Source organism: Lampetra fluviatilis, chromosome 46, assembly GCF_964198595.1.
Source record: "Lampetra fluviatilis chromosome 46, kcLamFluv1.1, whole genome shotgun sequence".
NCBI classification, from domain to species: domain Eukaryota; kingdom Metazoa; phylum Chordata; class Hyperoartia; order Petromyzontiformes; family Petromyzontidae; genus Lampetra; species Lampetra fluviatilis.
In genome coordinates this window covers 6535702-6554838 of record NC_136320.1, presented here as the reverse complement: position 1 = coordinate 6554838, position 19137 = coordinate 6535702, and the positions used below count along the sequence as shown (strand labels likewise).

The 19137-nt window shown below is 47.9% G+C and overlaps 1 protein-coding gene across 1 annotated transcript in view; it reads left to right on the top strand.

The window, feature by feature from the left end:
• The window catches only part of LOC144947730 (very-long-chain enoyl-CoA reductase-like), a 36526-nt gene continuing 17389 nt past the window's right edge, over nucleotides 1-19137 (top strand). Inside the window, 4 exon segments of the mRNA XM_078877059.1 lie at nucleotides 1-85; nucleotides 2622-2756; nucleotides 4721-4772; nucleotides 18591-18635. Coding sequence (XP_078733185.1) covers nucleotides 2643-2756; nucleotides 4721-4772; nucleotides 18591-18635 — 211 coding nt within the window. The 5' untranslated portion in view covers nucleotides 1-85; nucleotides 2622-2642.

Sequence of the window (19137 nt, the reverse complement as noted above, 5' to 3'; positions counted from 1 at the left end):
GGCAAGGTGGCCCAGAAAGCGCGAGGCGGATCGCAGCGGAGGCTGTGGCAGGCGTCGTTCGGAAGACGCCACACGTGTCCCCTAGGTGAGGTGTCTTCTTCTCTCGCTCTCTCCTACCTCGCCTCTCTCCTATCGTGCGTAGCGTGTCCTCTGCGCGTGTCGCTTCTGAGGTTCTGCGGGCACCAGGGCTCTCAGGAGCTGTACGTGAGCGCGTTCGATGTTTCTGCCTCTCCCTCAATGTCTCGCTGCCTGCCTGCACGTCCGTTTGCGCGCCTCTCCGTGAGTTTGCTCTTCCCGTCCGGCTCACCCAACACTTTTCCGCAACTTGGTGCAATCGGCAGAACCGTCAAGAGTACGTGCCCGTGACTAGATTGACGCGCTTCGCTCGTCTCGTCCCTTTCCGCACGAACACAGTTCTGGGGGTTTTGATGGCAAAGAGCGTCCTAGTTTTTGTATTCTTGATTTTTTTAAATCTCTTTTAATTCCCCCCCCCCCGCCCTGCCCCCGCCCCCCCCACCTTTCCCTGCTGGTTTTTACCCGGCGAGTACCTGGAGCGCAAAGTTTCATTCTCGCGTGAGCCACGCGCCGGTCCTTGTTGCCACGCTCGCTTCGTGTTTGCGACGACCGTCACGTGGACGCGATAGTGAGCGCTGGAGAACATTGGGCCGATGTTGAGCGAGCGCGGCTTTGATTTACTGAATAGGCACCAAAAACAAATCGTGACGCTGGTCAACGTCCGAGCCAGCGTGAAGAACGGCGCGTTGCAACGCAGCCGCAGTTTTAGCGCAATTACAACGAAGAATAAATCATCATTGTTGCGTAGAAGTTTGTGCACCACGCGGAAGATTCCGCCAATACCACCCCCTCCCCCCCGAGTTTGATTCCTGGCCATGGTTGACGGAGTGATATCTGAACCGCTCCCTCTGGTCACCCAACCCCCCTTCACCAACCCGCACTGACCATGTGGTCAGGCACCAAACACGATCGACACAGCATGGGGGACGCCTTCATCCAGCAGTGGATTGACAAAAATGGTGTATTTTGATTTAAAGCTTTCGTGACTGCAGGGATTCATATTATTGGTTCTTTCGGTAAAGTCACGTAGAATGGAAATAATAAAATAATATAAATATATAAAATAAAAATTCTCACGACGTTTCGACTGCAACACAAGCAATCATCATCAGGTGTGAAATCTATAGCAATTGTTATTGTTTTATATTTATATTATTTTATTATTTCCCTTCTACGTGACTTTACCAAAAGAACCAAGAATATAAAAATGGTGTATATAATTTTTTCTTTAAATTTAACATCCGCATTTTTTTTCACAGAGCCAGCAACATTATCAGTTATTTGCCTGTGCACGGGCCATCAAAATGGGCAATATTTTTTTTCATGGCTGATTTCAAAAAAAATATTTTTTATATGAAAGACTGAAAAGCCAGTGTGACCGTTTGTCAAGGGTAACGGTACTGAAATCGAGCGACAAAAAATACACTTTTCAAGAAAGAAAAACACACAAATGATCGGTTTTAACCCGCACCAAAACGCACCCCGTGCCAAATTAGCGAGAGCACAGTAAGCTCATCATCTAATCTCACGGTAGCGGATAACGTTGCAGCCCTGCCTGGACTTGCTCAGGCCGCTGTTGGCAGAGGAGCCTCCACTTGACAGAGCTCGAGACTGCCACTCGAGGGGGCACTTTTGCCAACTCTTCCCCACTGCCCAAACAACTGGCATCTAAACTATAAACGTTTTATTTTATTTGACCAGGAACACAAATGAGAGTCCAAATGAAGTGGCTTACCATGCAAAAATGTATAGCGGCCAAATACTCTAAACGCATGTTTCTAAAAACCAGAGCACCCGGGAAAAATCCACACGACCACAGGGAGAGAGAGAGACACGCAAACTCTAAATATACAACATGCATCAGGGTCGGGATCGGGATCGAACCCACGACCTCCTGTATACCAGGCGAAGTAGTTAACATCTCGCCACCGCAATAGGTAACTATACCCACACTTTTTTATCTTTTTTACCCGCACCACTACACGTGATCTGCCCATCGACGAACCGCGTGATGCGTTAACGGGGTACCACCGGAGTCCGTTGATCGGAAGAAGGGTGGAACAGGATTCTTGACAAACTTGCATCAAATGTTTCGGCTTCCGCGCCGGGAGATCGCGTCGCGAGTCCGGTTTGCCATCGCACCGCTGCAGCAGCCGGCTGCAGCGGCCGGCGGCAGCGTAGCTCCGATCACATGGAAAGACTAAAAATGCGCGCGCGCTGCCAGCATTGTGAGAACAAGTTGTGTGGCCCCTACGATTGATGTGCGTCACGCCCGTTGTATTTGTGTCCGCTGTCCCAAAGGACACGGCGAAACAGTCACCGCACGGTCCACTGGCGAGCAAAACCCCAAATTTAAATTCGAAACGGCTCCTGCTGTTGTGTCTATCGGCCGCCCGACGGGACGGTCCACGGATAGCGCTTCGCGCCGAGTGCAACGCAGCGGAGTCGCTCGCTCGCGACGCCGCGCTGCCTGGCGCGCTCGCGACCGTCGGTCCCGCTAATCCATGGCCGCCAATAACTTAAAAATGTTTGCTGCCGTTTCCAAGTTCCTGGTGACAGCCCACCAGATGATGGACAAGACGAAGAAGGCAAGCCGGGGAAAGAAGGTCAGCAGGGCCACCTTCTTCGAGGTTGAGATCAAGGATGGCCTCAGCAAGGATCAGCTCTGTTTCATGGACAAGGTAATTGTCAGATTTTTTTTTGGGTCTTTAGGAGGTGCGGGCACAACTCTCGTTGTGTTTTTTTGTTGCTTTGGTGCGATGTTGTTGTTGTTTTTTTGTGCGCGAAAGTTTATGACATGCTGCGTCGTCGCGCTCTCTCCATTCGGTCGCTTAGAAATGTTGGCAGAAGTTTGCCAATTAGGCCGTGTTGTGTTTGGCAGTGTCACTTTTTTGAAAATGCAAGCAAAAAATTGGGTTCGGAGTGATTTTGCTACTTTTGTTGTGTCGCAGAAATGTTTAGAGGGATAAAATAAAATTAAAATAACTTACAAACAAAACTTTAAGTGTGCGTTTCTAGTCTCACGGTCACCTACATTCTCCAATAAACAAAATACGGCCCAAACAGTAGGAATTTTGCTGAAGAAAGTTAAAACTCGGTACTAAAGTTTAAATGCAATAGTGCAGTCGCATCCACATCCTAGTGGCGCCTTGGCTTCGGCATTGCATGATGAAGCCTCCCGATAATGCAATTTCCATGTTCTTCCGTTTGATTAATGAGCTTAATAACTGTCCCTCCGACTAGCAGAGGCCGTCTAATGCAAACCCAGGGTCGATTGCCAACATGGTCAGGTCACGTTCAGAAATAACTTTCAATTTGCAAGGCCAACGAGAGCCAACTTTGTTGGATTTTTTTCAAAATCTCCTGCTTATATAAACGTTTTTTTCTCTTTAATTGTCATCATGAATCGCACCTTCTCATCACGGGCCCTGTCAATCAAAGTGCCCAGCCCGGGACGTTTTGGCAGATTTTGTGAATGGGCCATCCGCCAGAGTCCATGAATCAATTGAGTGGTGAGTGCCACCTGGTTGCTGTTCGCACACCTCACGGCTCAAAAGGCCAAGTGGCCAGCAACGAACAGCACCGTCGAAGTTGTAGAAGATAAGTGGTCGATACTTTTTTTGCTTTAGGAGCAAGGTTCGAAGAAATTTGGGGGGGGGGGGGGGGGAGACAGACGACGATGATGTAAGCGATTCCAAAGTCGACGCCAGTGTAAGGGAAGACGCGGGAAGAGAAGAGTTCTTGACCTGCGGTGTTGTGGTTGAATGCGGTGCGGATGAGTTGACCCAGTCAGTCTGGTAGACTGAGTTCTCAAAATGGGCATCATCTGGTCGAGCACCAATTGAGACGAGGCTCAAAAGAAAGCTGTCTCTGGTGTGGATCAATCAGTTTCAAGGACAATGCATTTGTTCAGAGTGTGTTTTTTTGTTTGCATTTTATCTGCAAGTATTGTGGTTAATGCAGACATGAATCCTCGTAAAAAAAAAGGTTTCAGTTTTGTTGCCAGAAAAAAAGGGGAAAACCCCGATTATTATGGGTGGAAGAATCGCTGAGTTAAGATCAGGGGGACGGTAACCGTGTGGTAGTAGCGATAGAAGAGCGACATGGAGGTGGCTGTCTGCTGGTGAGTTTGATCTGGAACAGTCGTATCACCCCGGTCTGGCGGTTCGGTTTAAACCTAAAAACTTTTTATTTTACCAGGTAAGGCCCACTGAGCTATGTAGCTCTTTCTTCAGAAGCGACCTGGCCACAAATGATACCTAAAAAAAGTGGCTTATCACGTGGAAATGTATAGCAACCAAATACTTTAAGTGCATGTTTTTTTTATGTGGAGGACCTGGAGAAAATGCCACGCAACCACGGGGAGAGAGAGAAAGAGAAACATGCAAACTCCAAATAGACAGGCGTCGGGGTCGAACCCACGACCTCCTGCATCCCAAGCGAAGTAGTTAAGATCTCGCCACCGTGGCATCCACGCGGACCATTACGGCACATGGGGACACCTGAATTCAGCAGTGAAATAACAAATCGCTGCAAATTCATTAAAAAAAAATCCATCTATAAATATACATGGTGTTTCATCAATGAATTAATTCCTTTACAATCCGGCTCGTGTCGTATATCCCTTCTGTGTTGCGACGCGCAGGTTGAGCCGACGGTCACCGTCGCTGAGCTCAAGGCCATGTTCCAGAAATCCTGTGAGTTGACATCGTCACGAGCACGTGCGGTGTGGTGTGACACGGTGTGACGTGCGGTTTGGTGCGACGCGGTGTGACGTGTGGTGTGGTGTGACGCGGTGTGACGCACAGCCCCCAACGCGTTTCGAGCGAAGAGCGATAAATCCGGCGCGTGAGGCGGCCGGTCCGTTCCACACGCCGGCCGTCTACGGTTGGGTGTAGAGTAGAGGCTTGGCATGCCAAGGTTGGCACGGGGCCTGGCGCTAGCAATTAAATAGATGGGGGGGGGGAGCTCTGTCCAATTGCCCCCCCCCCCCCACCACGGAGCTGGGTACTGGGAAGTGTTTAATGTTCAGTGAAGCTTCAGGCCGAGTATCACAAGGACACAACGCCTCGTGAAGTGTAACCCAGTGTCTGGGCCCCCTCCGGGTCTGCCTGTGGGCTCCGGTGGGATCGCACCGCCTGCACACTCGATAGCCACGCCACTGGCTTGGGTTGACTTGTACGTACGTATGGATGTGTCCGTTGAATTTTTTTCGCTCCGTACGTAGCCAATCGTGCTTATCAGAGATGCGATTTGGGGCAGGAAGTGGTTGACAGCTGGCTTCATTCGCAAAATGCTTCTCCCAGCCACTGCTGCTCAACTTGAGAGATGCAGGCCCAGTGTTTACATTCCAGAATGCATCGGGTTTTTTTCCCCCTGCACTAAAATTGTGCCTGCCTCTATAACGGTTGCCCCGATAGAATTGACGTCACGTGCTATGGCATTCAAGATATTTATTCGGTGACCTGTTGACCTCAAAGTCATATCCCTATTCCTTTCACCGTGACGGGGCTACGTTGTGGGCAGCAGAGGGCAGGGCAGTAACATCTGCTGTTGTGCTGTACTTCTACGCGTCCACGTCTACGCACACCCGCCACCACCAACCCCTATTGACCGGCGTGGTGAAACATGGTCGATTAACTCTTACAAACTACGAGACCCTCATCCCCCAGTGGACATACAAAAATGACTGTACGTGCACTTCTGGGGAAGTATGGTCAAACAACCCCCATGGCTGACATGGCGTAGGGAGGCCTTAATCCAGCAGCGGATTGACAAATAATAGCAGAGACGGGTCTCTCCAGGGAACCGATCGCTGATGACTTCCCACTAACTGGTGCTCATTCAGATGACTCCGGAAAGGAATTGAACCTACAACCTTCGTCGTGTCAAGAAGTGTTTTAACCGTGGAATTGCCACCAACCCCAAAGCGAGATCCTTGTTCAGACTTGGCGAGGCTTCCTTTGCCGGAAGGCAAATCACCTTGTAAACACGCGATGCCATCAGATCTCTGAGGTTAAGCAGAGTTGAGCCTGGATGGTACTTGAATGTGGGAGATTCCCCGGGATTTCCAGATGTATGTTGGCTTGGCTTGCGTGATGCATAGTGAACACATTCCTGCGGAGGGAGCTGGTAGGAACGTTGGGTTGCTCGGTCAATGGCCAGGGTCAACGGCGGCGTGGTGTATTCCGCAAATATGCCCGACTGTGAGGGCGGGCACAAGCCGGCGTGAGTAGGTTAAACGTTGAGTTTTATAAGGGCACCACGGGGTGACCAGCCTCTCCCCACCCAGCCCCACCCCTCCCACCCCCCACCCAGCCCCACCCTCCCCACCCAGCCCCTGCCCACCCAGCCCCTCCCCTTCCACCCAGCCCCACCCCTCCCATTTTTGGATACACGACGGACGGACGGACACAATAATCCCCTGTGGGCTGGTGGAACCAGGTTCCTACTAGTATAAATATATATATAAACGTCAGAGCCAAAGTCAACAAATAAGGTTAGATGCGATGTGTCAGACAAAGCACTTTAGCCTTTGATCAAATAATCATGAATGTGCCCGATCAGATCTGAGAAGGTAAGCAGAGCCAAACCTGGTTAGGATGGGAGACTACCTGTCAACACAAGGTGTTGTAGGCGAGGCCTGCGAGGTGAAACAGTGCCACGGCAATGGGATTCTTGAATCTAGCCGTGTGGAACTTTGAATGTCACATCCTCGAATGCACGTGGATTCTTCTCCGGATGCTCGAGATACGTTCCAAACGGCCAAACATTCACGTGTGGGATTGGCCAAACGTTTCGATGCAGGAGGACTTTCGTGCCAATAAAAAGTGTTGAGGCTCAGTAAGGCGTTTTGCTGGTTGAAGAAAGGGCACTTTTAAAGACTCGTAGTTTGTTTTTTTTGGTGGGGTCGTGTAGGTTAATTTTTTAGTGATAACCCTCCACCGCCCGACAGAGCCAATCAAATCACGTTGTCACGTGATGGGGGGAAATATGCCAATGGGTTTGGTTTTCAGCAAAGATCAGTTAACGTTCAAGAGCAAGCAAAATGTTGACAATTTACGGTGGAGGGTTATAGTAAAAAATAGTTTTACATTATACCCAACATAAACTATTTACAAATCGTAATATTGATCATGGCATTATTAATATTGGTATCGTAAAAGTGGCCTTAACCCCCGAGTTCTGGCCGATTCCCCTGCAGGTTCTGTTTATTGCCTGGCTTTCCATACAAACGGGTGGCACATTGGTGGGCATCTACAGATGAAATTCGCCACTTTACAAATGTAAATTATCATTCTTATTTCCGAGGCAAAGAGCCGCAGCGCTAGTTTCGTTTTTGCTTTTTTTCCCGTCCCGCTGCGCCATCACTTTACGTCGCTGGTGCCCCACGCGTTCGTCGCCCGAGTACCTTCACCAATTCAGACGTCCGTCGACCGGCGGCACATGCGGTGGGGGGAGAGGGGGTAGGCTGGGGGCCCTCTGGGTCGGCCGTCTTGCATCACCGGGGCACGAGGCTGCAGGAAACGATAAGTTTAGCCGCCGTCTCTCGTAAGGCCTCGGCGCAACAAGAAAAAAAAAGCAATCCCCATAACCCAAACAACGACGTGAAAATAAAAATACACTCAAAAAGCGATGGCTGCTGCTGTATAATTTTTCATGCTACGGTATCGGATTTCACGACGACACTGCGGTTGTCAGGTCATCCTGTAACGTTGTACTCCTTGTATTTGACACTTTTTTATCTTCTTGGTTCTTTCGGTAAAGTCACGTAGAAGGGAAGTAATAAAATAATAAAAATAAAACATAATAAAATAATTCTCACCACGTTTCGGCCACAACGCAAGCAGCCGTCTTCAGGTGAAAACCAGGTCTGTCGAGGCGACAGCGTCTGAATGAAACAGCACCATGCTTGGAGCATATATTTAAGCTGGGTTGGAAGGGGGGGAAAGGACGCCTTGACAAAATAATTTGCATATCAAGAGGAATTTAGCATTTTTATGGGAAATGCAGGTATGTGATTAGTACTGCTTATGCCCGTGCATTATGCAGGATTAGCAGCATCAAAGGGAGGGGATATGGGAAATGCAGGTATGTGATTAGTACTACTTACGCCTTTTACTTTGCTTTAATAAGTTATTTACTTGAGTTTGCCGTACGACAAAAGTGACAACGCAATGTGATCGCCATGCCGTCAGTCACCCCGGATAACATTTTGTAAAGCGCCATTTAATTGTAAATAGATTTTTTTACAATGCAACTTGTTCAACGAGTTCGTTGTTTCTTCAACATTTATTTTGCCAGCAAATAAAATACGGATCATGATTTAATCGAGCCACGATAATAATCACGATACGACACTGTTTGGCAAAAAAACGAACGATACGATTATCGTAGAGCTTGTATGATGTTACCCATTTTAGTGCATTACGTCAACCCTAAATAGACCTCGAAACAAAAATATAAACGTCAAAAATCTGGAGCGCGCGGTTCTGGAATTACGGGCCTTGGGATTGCGGGTTAAGAGCGGACAATTTTGGACGACTGCATCGCAACAGCTTGCTATATGTGAATTGCTGATCTCAAAGTTGAAGGCGCAGTCATGCAATTGCCCACTCTGACCACTGCTGGCAAAAGGGCCTCTACTTGTGAGGGAGCTCTGGAGAGCCCCTCTAGAGAGTGTTTGGCCTATTCCTCCATTGCTGGCCAGGCGATTTAGAAGAGGTGTGAGAGTCACCCACACTTTACCCCGACCACACGCGATCTACTTGATCGAGTGGCGTAGCCATTCATTAATTCAGCCGTGTGGACAGAGGCGGCCGATTTTCAGAAACCTGCGCTAATTGTTGCTACTGCCGCCGCCGCTGGTTGATCGGATCGGAGCGGTGACTTCTGGGATTGCAAGTCCACATTGCTCCAGCAAAATCTCCAAAATTGGAACGACGACAAAATAAAAATAAACATTTTGAAGCACGCGGTTCCGGTAAACTAAAACTATTTAAAAATTTAATTTTGCCTGGTAAGGCCCATTGAAATATACAGCTCTTTTTCAGAAGCGACCTGGCTATCACACATGATAGCTCGACGAAGTGGCTTATCACGTGGACATTTAGAGCAGTAAAATACTCTAAAGTCTAAACGAACGTCGATTCTTAATGTGGAGGGACAAACGGGAGAACCCGGAGTAAAATCCACGCGACCACGGGGAGAGAGACACGCAACTTCCAAACATACAGCAGGCGTCAGGGTGGACATCAAACCCACGACCTGCTGTATACCAGGCGAGGTAGTTACATCCTCACCACCGTGGCACTGGGACCTTGGATCAGAGTGAACTGTTACTTGCGGTTGGACGCTCTGCGTGCAGCTATTTGCGAGCGGCTGTCTAACCGGGAGAGAGAGAGAGAGAGGGGAGGGAAAAAAACCCGCAAAACTGCAGCTCTCAGCGAAATCCTCCGGTGACACGGAAGATGCGAGCGAGGCGGCTGGCGACCTTCAGTGAGGTCTTTGCCGAATGTTGCTGTCAGGTCTGTAGAGAGAGGGAGAGGAGAAAACAGAACTGTCCGGTTACTGGAAGACAGCGCCCATGTTTATGGAAATAGCCCAACGTCAACAATGATAATGTTTTACAGCCGCCTGTCGATGATTGCACTGCTGGATGAAGGCATCTTCCCCCACGCTTGCCTCCTCCGTGGGATGTTGTTTGTCCACGGGTTTCATCGCCGAAAGATGCAATTATAACGACGTTAACGCATCGTCAGACTTACCGGCCTGCTGGGTTCAATATTTCCCAGCAGGATTTTTGTTTTAAGCGGGCAAAGCCTGAACCAAGTTTCAACTCTCTGAGAATCATCAACAGCACTTAGCCAGTTACAACAACAACAACAAAAAACACTTGATACCAAACTATGCTGTCATGATAATTGTTTTTTTACCCTTTTATCTGGCAACAAATCCGACACCTTTTTTTTACAAGGAGTCATGTTTGCATTGACCACAATACCTGCAGTCGGAATGCAAAAAAAAAACATAACTCTGATAATGTATGCACTGTCCTTGAAATTGATTGGTCCACACCCGAGACAGCTTTTCTTAGAGCCTAGTCTCACATGGTGTTGGACCAGATGACGCCAAAAGGCGCACAACTCAAAGACAATGCACCATCAGAGTATGAGAGCTCGGGGTAAGCATTTACACCATTAACACAATTTTGTTGCCAGATAAAAGGGTAACACCAATTATCATATGCTGTCATGGTTTAATGGTTTGCACAATGGACCTCCAATCAAGCGGGGAAATGTAAACACTAACAATTTTTTATCAAATCTCTCTTACCACCTGTCTCCACCTAGAAAGTTGGTCGATTGGCAGAATTCACATGGTGGGGTAAAGTGTGGGTAGCCCACCTTCGAGAGAGGCTCGTAAAGCTCCCCTCTACCGGTGGTGGCCGTGTCTACTTGTGACTTCGATTTTACTCATCTTTAAACACTTCCCATCACCCAGCTAGGTTGTACAAATCCGCACTAGTATTGTACAGGGTGGTGCAGATGTCTTGTGACCCCCCATTTGAGTTTGCGTGTCTCTCTCTCTCTCCCCGTGGTCGCGTGGATATTTCTCCGGGCACTCCGGTTTTTTTCCCCCGTCCAGATTTAGAAACAACATCACCCGTTTAGAGCATTTGGCTGCGGCTATTTATTTCCAAGTGACAATAAGCCACTTCTTATTGGTTCTTTCGGTAAAGTCACGTAGAAGGGAAGTAAAAAAAAAATGAACACCACCAAGCTTGGCAGCGTATATTTAAGCTGGGTTAGAGGAGGAGGACGCCTTGACAAAGGAATTTGCATATCAACAGATATGCAAATTGTTCATTCAGACGCTGTCTTTCCGACAGCCCTGTTCTTCACCTGAGGACGGCTGCTTGCGTTGTGGTCGAAACGTCGTGAGAATTGTATTTTATGTTTTATTTTTATTCTTTTATTATTTCCCTTCTACGTGACTTTACCGAAAAAACCAAAAAGATGAATCCCTGCAGTCACGAAAGCTTTAAATCGAAAGATAAGCCACTTCGTTGAGATATCATTTGTGGCTAGGTAGCTTCTGAAAAAAAAAATAACTCTATAGCTCAGTGGTAAAGGAAAAAAAAAGTGAAATAGTAAAATACAGAAATGTTGATTTGAAGCTTTCGTGACTGCAGGCATCCATACTCTACGCGACTTTACCGAAAGGACCAATGAGTATACAGAAATGTGTTTTGTTAGTAAATCCGGAGTGACAGAAACTAGCATTAGCTACTTGCCCTGTGAACGTTGGCCCAGGCAGGATCAGGGGGCGATGGATAGCGAACTCGATGACCCGAGTTCAATTCCCGCTCACGGCCACAACACCGGTGACGATTATCTGAACTGGTCCTGGGCCTCCCCTAGGTCGACTCAGTCTCAAGTCAGTACGTACGTGGTTTTATTAAGGCGATACATGTACAGGGGATCTTTGTCTGTCTGTGCCCCAAATTCAAGAGGTGGTGTAGCGGTTAGCGCGCTGCACTACGAACCCGGTGACCCGAGTTCGATTCCTGCCAATTACAGTGGTGAATATTTGAACCGGTCCGGTGCCCTCCCGCCTAGGTCGACTCGGCCTCAAATGCGTACATACTTGGTGCGATGTGTGAAACATCACCACTTTTAGGGAGACAAAGGCGGCCGGGCGTGGTGCTGTGAACCCCCCCCCCTAACCCCCTCGTGTGTCGTGCCGGCCTTCAAAGGTGCTGCCACCCGCTGCTAACAGCACTTGCCCCGACAGTCTGTTAGAGGCTATGCGGGGGATCTTTGTCTTTGGGCCACGTGAACTCCGGCCAGTAACGTGATCCCTCGGTGTACAGTGCGCACATGTGTGCGAGTGTGAATATAAATTTAGCAAAGAGTGGCACCTATAATTCTAGATGAGAGTGCGTGTCGCGCCGGCCTTAATAGGTGCTCGCCAACAGCAGAACTTACCCCCCCTCTCCAAAACTTTCTGAGGCTAAATGTGGCACGATTTGAGTTTAACGTATCACAGTCTAAAAATAGGCTAAACCGTTCATTGGTTTAAAATCTAATCTGTAAATATTTGGGGGGTGCGGGGGGTGGGGGACCCATCACGGCAGGCTAGAAAACCACAGGTTTCAAAGGCTCTCGGCTTTTGTACGTCATGGAAACCCGTCACCAGTTCCCGAATGACTACACTGTAACAAAACATATATATTTTTTTTGTTCCTGGGTAGTAAGTGTTATTTCCTAATTGCTTTTGCGTCAAAAGTATAGAAAGTGGCTATTATTCCCCACAAACTTTGCTTTTGTGACCAGGACATTGACATTTTGAAATTTACCTATTTCCACTGAGCATATGCGTCATTCCTTCACGTAAAGTCCTGGTCACAAAAGCAAAGTTTGTGGGGAATAATATCCACTTTCTCTACTTTTAGAGACATAAGCAATTGGAAAATAACACTTACTACCCAGGAACAAACATCGTGTTACGTAGCGCTACAATGTGGCCCTCTCGTCACAATATCACCATCGAAAAGCCTCTCAGTCGGCCACATTTGCTCAAATCTATTGTGGCGGTCACCTGAGGCAAGAGGGCCACAACAAAATGCACTTCTTCGGGAACTGCTGATGGTTTTTGTTCGCACAATGCGCAGAAGCCGCGTGCTTTTTGCACATCTTTGCGTGCTGCCTGGACAATGTTCATGATCATCATTGACGATCTATCGCACTGCGAGATGAAGGCCACCCCAAGCCGCCGCCATCTTTCGCGGCCTGTGATACAACAATTGATGATTTACGTTTGCGCAGTTCTTACTTGCTTCGTTTGAAGTTAACAGCACTCGTATATCAAGTCGGTACACGGTAATTGAGTTGGCACGCATTGCTCTATTTCTCGTCAAGGAATCATTGCGGCGTTTAAGGAATCGGTGCACATCCACCGAGTGTGTGTGTGTGTGTGCGGATAATTTTTTTTTACTGAAGCCATCATATCCGGAATATTGCTTCTGGGCGATGTCGTCATTGAGCAAAAAAAAAATCTGCCAATATGGAAATGTTCACATCAGTGGCTGCCCCTCCGTCGGATGGAACAAAACAACAAACAGAGCAGTGGTTGTGGAACACGGCAGCCCTGCAGCAGTCGTGGGGGCAACCCCAATATATAATTTGTACTCGTGTCGTGTTTTTGTATTTTTATTCTTAGGTTTTTTCGGTAAAGTCACGTAGGTAAAACATTAAAATTAATAAAAGTAAAATAAAATAAAAATCACGACGTTTCGGAGGCAACACAAGCTTCCGTCTTCAGGTGGAACCGTCACAGCCACGACAGCTGTATCAAGTAAATGAGAGATTGCAGGAGCTACCACTCCGTTTATATAATGGTTGGAGAGGGGGGAAGGGCCAAGTACAGCACACTTTTGTTTGTTTGTTTGTTGTTACGTTCTGATCCAGTGCCCCGACTGGAACTCTGTGAAAAAAGAGCTTCATAGGGATTTCCTCCGGTATGAATTAATATTCTGATTCTTCTGAACTCGGCTGACTCGGTGACGCGAGCATTCGTGTGCCAGTTCGCCCGGGCAGCTGAATTTTTTTTTTTAAATCGACTTTAAAAAAATCAAATCATGAGATGCGGACGACGGACAAACCGTTTGGAGGTGGAGTACACGGGCCAATCGAATAAAAAATACTTTCATTGTATACGTCACTCATGCTACCAGCATCCCATCACGCTGTACATTAATTATATATGAGGACCAAATGCCATTATACAGCCACAACCAAAGAAAATAAAAAAACCCAACTGCTACCAAGCAAAAAAAAATACCAAACAAATGAAGGAATCGCACCAAACAGCAATGCCAACTCAACCACACGTGACCCAAGCCAGCTTCCCAATCATCCTTCTGAATGTAGCCCGACTCCTAACCAGCTGATTAGTGCAGCACTAGCTACCCCAACAGCCGCTATTGCTCGCCCTTTCCCTAACCAACTAGCTATCCAGCCTCTTAACCCTCCCCCTAATAAAATATCTGACAGCAACTAGCATCAGCCATAACCAGCACTAGTACTAGCCTCCACACTGACCATGAGCCATCTAACTAGAGATAACCACCACTAGTACCAGCCTCCACACTGACCATGACCCATATAACTAGAGATAACCACCACTAGTACCAGCCTCCACACTGACCATGACCCATATAACTAGAGATAACCACCACTAGTACCAGCCTCCACACTGACCATGACCCATCTAACTAGAGATAACCACCACTAGTACCAGCCTCCACACTGACCATGACCCATCTAACTAGAGATAACCACCACTAGTACCAGCCTCCACACTGACCATGACCCATATAACTAGAGATAACCACCACTAGTACCAGCCTCCACACTGACCATAACCCATCTAACTAGAGATAACCACCACTAGTACCATTCTCCACACTGACCATAACCCATCTAACTAGAGATAACCACCACTAGTACCATTCTCCACACTGACCATAACCCATCTAACTAGAGATAACCACCACTAGTACCATTCTCCACACTGACCATAACCCATCTAACTAGAGATAACCACCACTAGTACCATTCTCCACACTGACCATAACCCATCTAACTAGAGATAACCACCACTAGTACCATTCTCCACACTGATCATAACCCATCTAACTAGAGATAACCACCACTAGTACCAGCCTCCACACCGACCATGACCCATATAACTAGAGATAACCACGACTAGTACCAGCCTCCACACTGACTATAACCCATCTAACTAGAGATAACCAGCACTAGTACCAGCCTCCAGAGGTGGGACAAAGTCATTGTTATGCAAGTCCAAGTCGAGTCGCAAGTCATCAAATTCATGACTCGAGTCTGACTCGAGTCCAAGTCACATGACTCGAGTCCACATCTCATAGGTGGGACAAAGTCATTGTTATGCAAGTCCAAGTCGAGTCGCAAGTCATCAAATTCATGACTCGAGTCTGACTCGAGTCCAAGTCACATGACTCGAGTCCACACCTCTGCCAGCCTCCACACTGACCATGACCCATCTAACTAGAGATAACCAGCCACTAGTACCAGCCTCCACACTGACCATGACCCATCTAACTAGAGATAACCACCACTAGTACCAGCCTCCACACTGACCATGACCCATCTAACTAGAGATAATTAGCACTAGTACCAGTCTCCACACTGACCATGACCCATCTAACTAGAGATAACCAGCCACTAGCACCAGCCTCCACACTGACCATGACCAATCTAACTAGAGATAACCAGCCACTAGTACCAGCTTCCACACTGAACATGACCCATCTAACTAGAGATAATCAGCACTAGTACCAGCCTCCACACTGACCATAACCCATCTAACTAGAGATAACCAGCCACTAGTACCATCCTCCACACTGACCATGACCCATCTAACTAGAGATAACCAGCCACTAGTACTAGCCTCCACACTGACCATGACCCATCTAACTAGAGATAACCAGCCACTAGTACCAGCCTCCACACTGACCATGACCCATCTAACTAGAGCTAACCCCTCCAAACCGTCTGTCAGAGGCTATACGGGGGATCTTTGTCTTTGGGTAGAGGAGGAGGAGGTGGTGGTGGATCTGCTGCGCTGTGTGTTTCGGCCGTAACGCGACACGGGAATGTCGTGTGCTCAGCGGAAAATACGGAACGCGACGCGCGTGTGCGCACTGCAGCGTTGGCGGTGACTTCACACGGCCCCGGAGATCGTCCCAGAGACGTCAACAAAGAAGTCGTGTGCGTGCCGTGAAGTGGCGATTGTCGTCCGTTAGTAGGTCCAAACTTTGGCTCCGCCGTCGACGGCGTGTGGAAAAGGAGGGAAGTCAACAGAACCTGTAGGGGTGTTGCACGGCCCGGAACTAGTCGGGGGTGGTAAAGGCCAGTTTAGGGAGGTGAGTTGCCAAGACAGGGCTTGAAATATTCATAGTGAAGTTTTTTTTGGGTTAGATCGCGTAAGTATAAATGTGTCGAATATCCTCCACCACCCGACACAGCCAGGGATTTGTCACGTAAACAAAATGCCAATTATTTTCTTGGTTCTCTCGGTAAAGTCACGTAGAAGGGTCTTTCCGACAGACCTGACCTTCACCTGAGGACGGCTGCTTGCGTTGTGGCCGAAACGTCGTGAGAATTGTATTTTATTATGTTTTATTTTTATTATTTTATTATTTCCCTTCTACGTGACTTTACCGAAATAACCAAGAAGATGAATCCCTGCAGTCACGAAAGCTTTAAATCTAAAAACGCCAATTAGTCACCACTTCAGCCCACCGGTGTGTTGGAGAGTAAATCCACGACGTTTACAATTTTAATACCGTGACGTTTCGCTGGTAATGACATCAACCAGCACCATCGGGCGATTTGCCAGAATCGTGAAGCCATCCACCTGCTCGCGGTCTCAAATAGAGCAGCAGCAGAAGGACGACGTCATCACTGAACCCATCAGGTGCAGAGGTCAGAGGCGGAGGAGAGGAAGGGGGGGGACTATTGGTCGCGAAAGCCCACGTGTTAAAAAGACTTCAAATACATCAAACGATTGCGATTGTCCTATTGGCGAAGGCGCAAAGCGGTGCCAAAGCTTCGTAGCTGCACAGTGGCAACATCCCGACCAGCCTGGCAAGAGAGCCTTGACCTCGGAGTACTTAGAAGGAGGTGATGTCAGGGACCCCGTCGGAGAGTCAACACCGATCGCTTCCTGCAAACGTTTACTCCTTTCGTTCATTCACTCCGTTCATTATTCCACGGTCAACATCAGACACGGTCAATCCACGGCTGGACGAAGTTCCCTATCCAAAAAAAAAACACCGTCACGGATGCAACAATCTACCGGCAAACCTGCCCCCCGAATTTATTCCATCGTTGCTCCATCTCCCCAGTAGACGTTCTCTCAGACACGTTCCGCTGCTTGGCAGGTGCCACTTCCAAGGAGTGGCGCGCCACGGTGGCGAAATGTTGTCTCCCTCGCCTGGTATACAGGAGGTCGTGGGTTCGAACTCAACCCTGACGCCTGCTGCTGTATATTTGTAGTTTGCACGTTCTCTGTTCAGAGTATTTGGCTGCTGTACGTTTCCACGTGATAAGCCACTTGGTTGCACTATCATTTGTGATGACCAGGCCGCTTCTGAAAAAGAGCTACATAGCTCAGTGGGCCTTACCTGGTCAAATAAAACAATTTTCTTTTGCCGACATTTTTTTTTGCATTTGCAGAGAGGCTGTGCGTTTTTTCACGCAATTTCTCGCGTCCGGTATTTGTTGGAAACAAATCGGGGGGGCGTGGACATGGTTGGGTTGACCCAGACGAGTAGAGGACCCTAGTTTCTTGAACCCCCCTTCTTTATCATGTGGTAATTCCACGCTGGCGGTCGTCGTTTGTAAAATAGATAGGCGTGCTTCTACCGACTTGACTCGTGTTCGTCCAACAAAAGCAACAGCAAAAATGGTAGAGAAGTGGTAAATAAAAAACGAAACTCCGTTCAAATCGGGCGCTCGCTGCGTCACGCGGTGGTTGTGTGTATTCATCATGAGGCGCGCACGGCGCGCAAATGACATTTCTAATTTGTACGGGAGACGACGGGAAAGGAACGGTGCGTCGCGAGGCCTTTGGGGGCAAAACCCCTGGCTTATTGGAACGTTTGAGCGTGATTTAACGTTCCAGTTAGATTCGCTAAATTCTAAAAGATGGCAGCAAAATTATGGCGACTGGCAGTTCTAGATTTGAAGCTTTCGTGACTGCAAGGATTCATATTCTTAGGTTTTTTCGGTAAAGTCACGTAGGTAAAACATCAAAATTAATACAAATAAAATAAAATAAAAATAAAAATCACGACGTTTCGGAGGCAACACAAGTTTCCGTCATCAGGTGGGACCGTCACAGCCAGATTAGCTGCATCACTTGATGCATCACTTGATGCAGCTAATCTGGCTGTGACGGTCCCACCTGATGACGGAGACTTGTGTTGCCTCCGAAACGTCGTGATTTTTATTTTTATTTTATTTTTATTAATTTTGATGTTTTACCTACGTGACTTTACCGAAAAAACCTAAGAATACGACTGGCAGTTGTCAGTGAGGCATATGCCAAGTGGTTGAAATCACGACGACGGCTGAAATTATAATTATCACTTGATGTTCACATCGCAGGCTTGCAATTCACGTATGTTTTTTTATGTATCGTGGTTTAAACTTGTGAATTATTGTTTGCGATTTCAAGAGAACGTTTGTTCATGTGTATTTAACATCCTTCCCCACATGTGCTTTTGCTCAAGGGCAGGATAACAACAACAACAACAACAATGTTCATGACCTTTGTATTTTTTCTGAACATAACCATTTCCGATAGATTCCAGCAACATCGTATAACTGCACTGAACATCGGCGGTTGTTGTCTGTGCCTATAAGTTGGGCATCACTGAACAAGTCTCTTGCCGTGTGCCACAGATCCCGGGATGTATCCGTCTCGCCAGTGCTTCAAAGTCGACCCAAGTAAGTGCGGTGCCAATCGATTAATTTCCCATACCACACATTTCTTCTCCTCGCGGTTCCAACTGGAAGCTCTCAACTCAGCCTTTGTCTCATTTTTCAGGGACTACAGCGCCGGTTTTTTCCGAGTTTGCGGGTAAACTGGAGGAGGTGGCACGTGCGACGAGTAGCCACAGCCAACGCGACAGGGAATACTGGATGCGGTGGTGTCGGGCGAATTAAAGCCCTGCTCCACATCGTTCCAGCGCGGTTGAGCGGCGAGCTCCCGGCACGTAAAGCGACTAAATCTACAAACTGGAGTGGGACGATCTGACAATATTTTGCCACCAGTTGATGTTCGCCAAAGCGAATCGACCGTGTCCGTCCAGTGGTGGCCGAGCTGCGTTGGCATCCGGTTGTCGAACGGACTCATGGTGGTGCTCGTTACACACAAAGTGCTTGACACGCATGAATCACAGTAGTACCTTGCTGATCTCGTCAAGGGGCGTGAACCATCACGAAAACT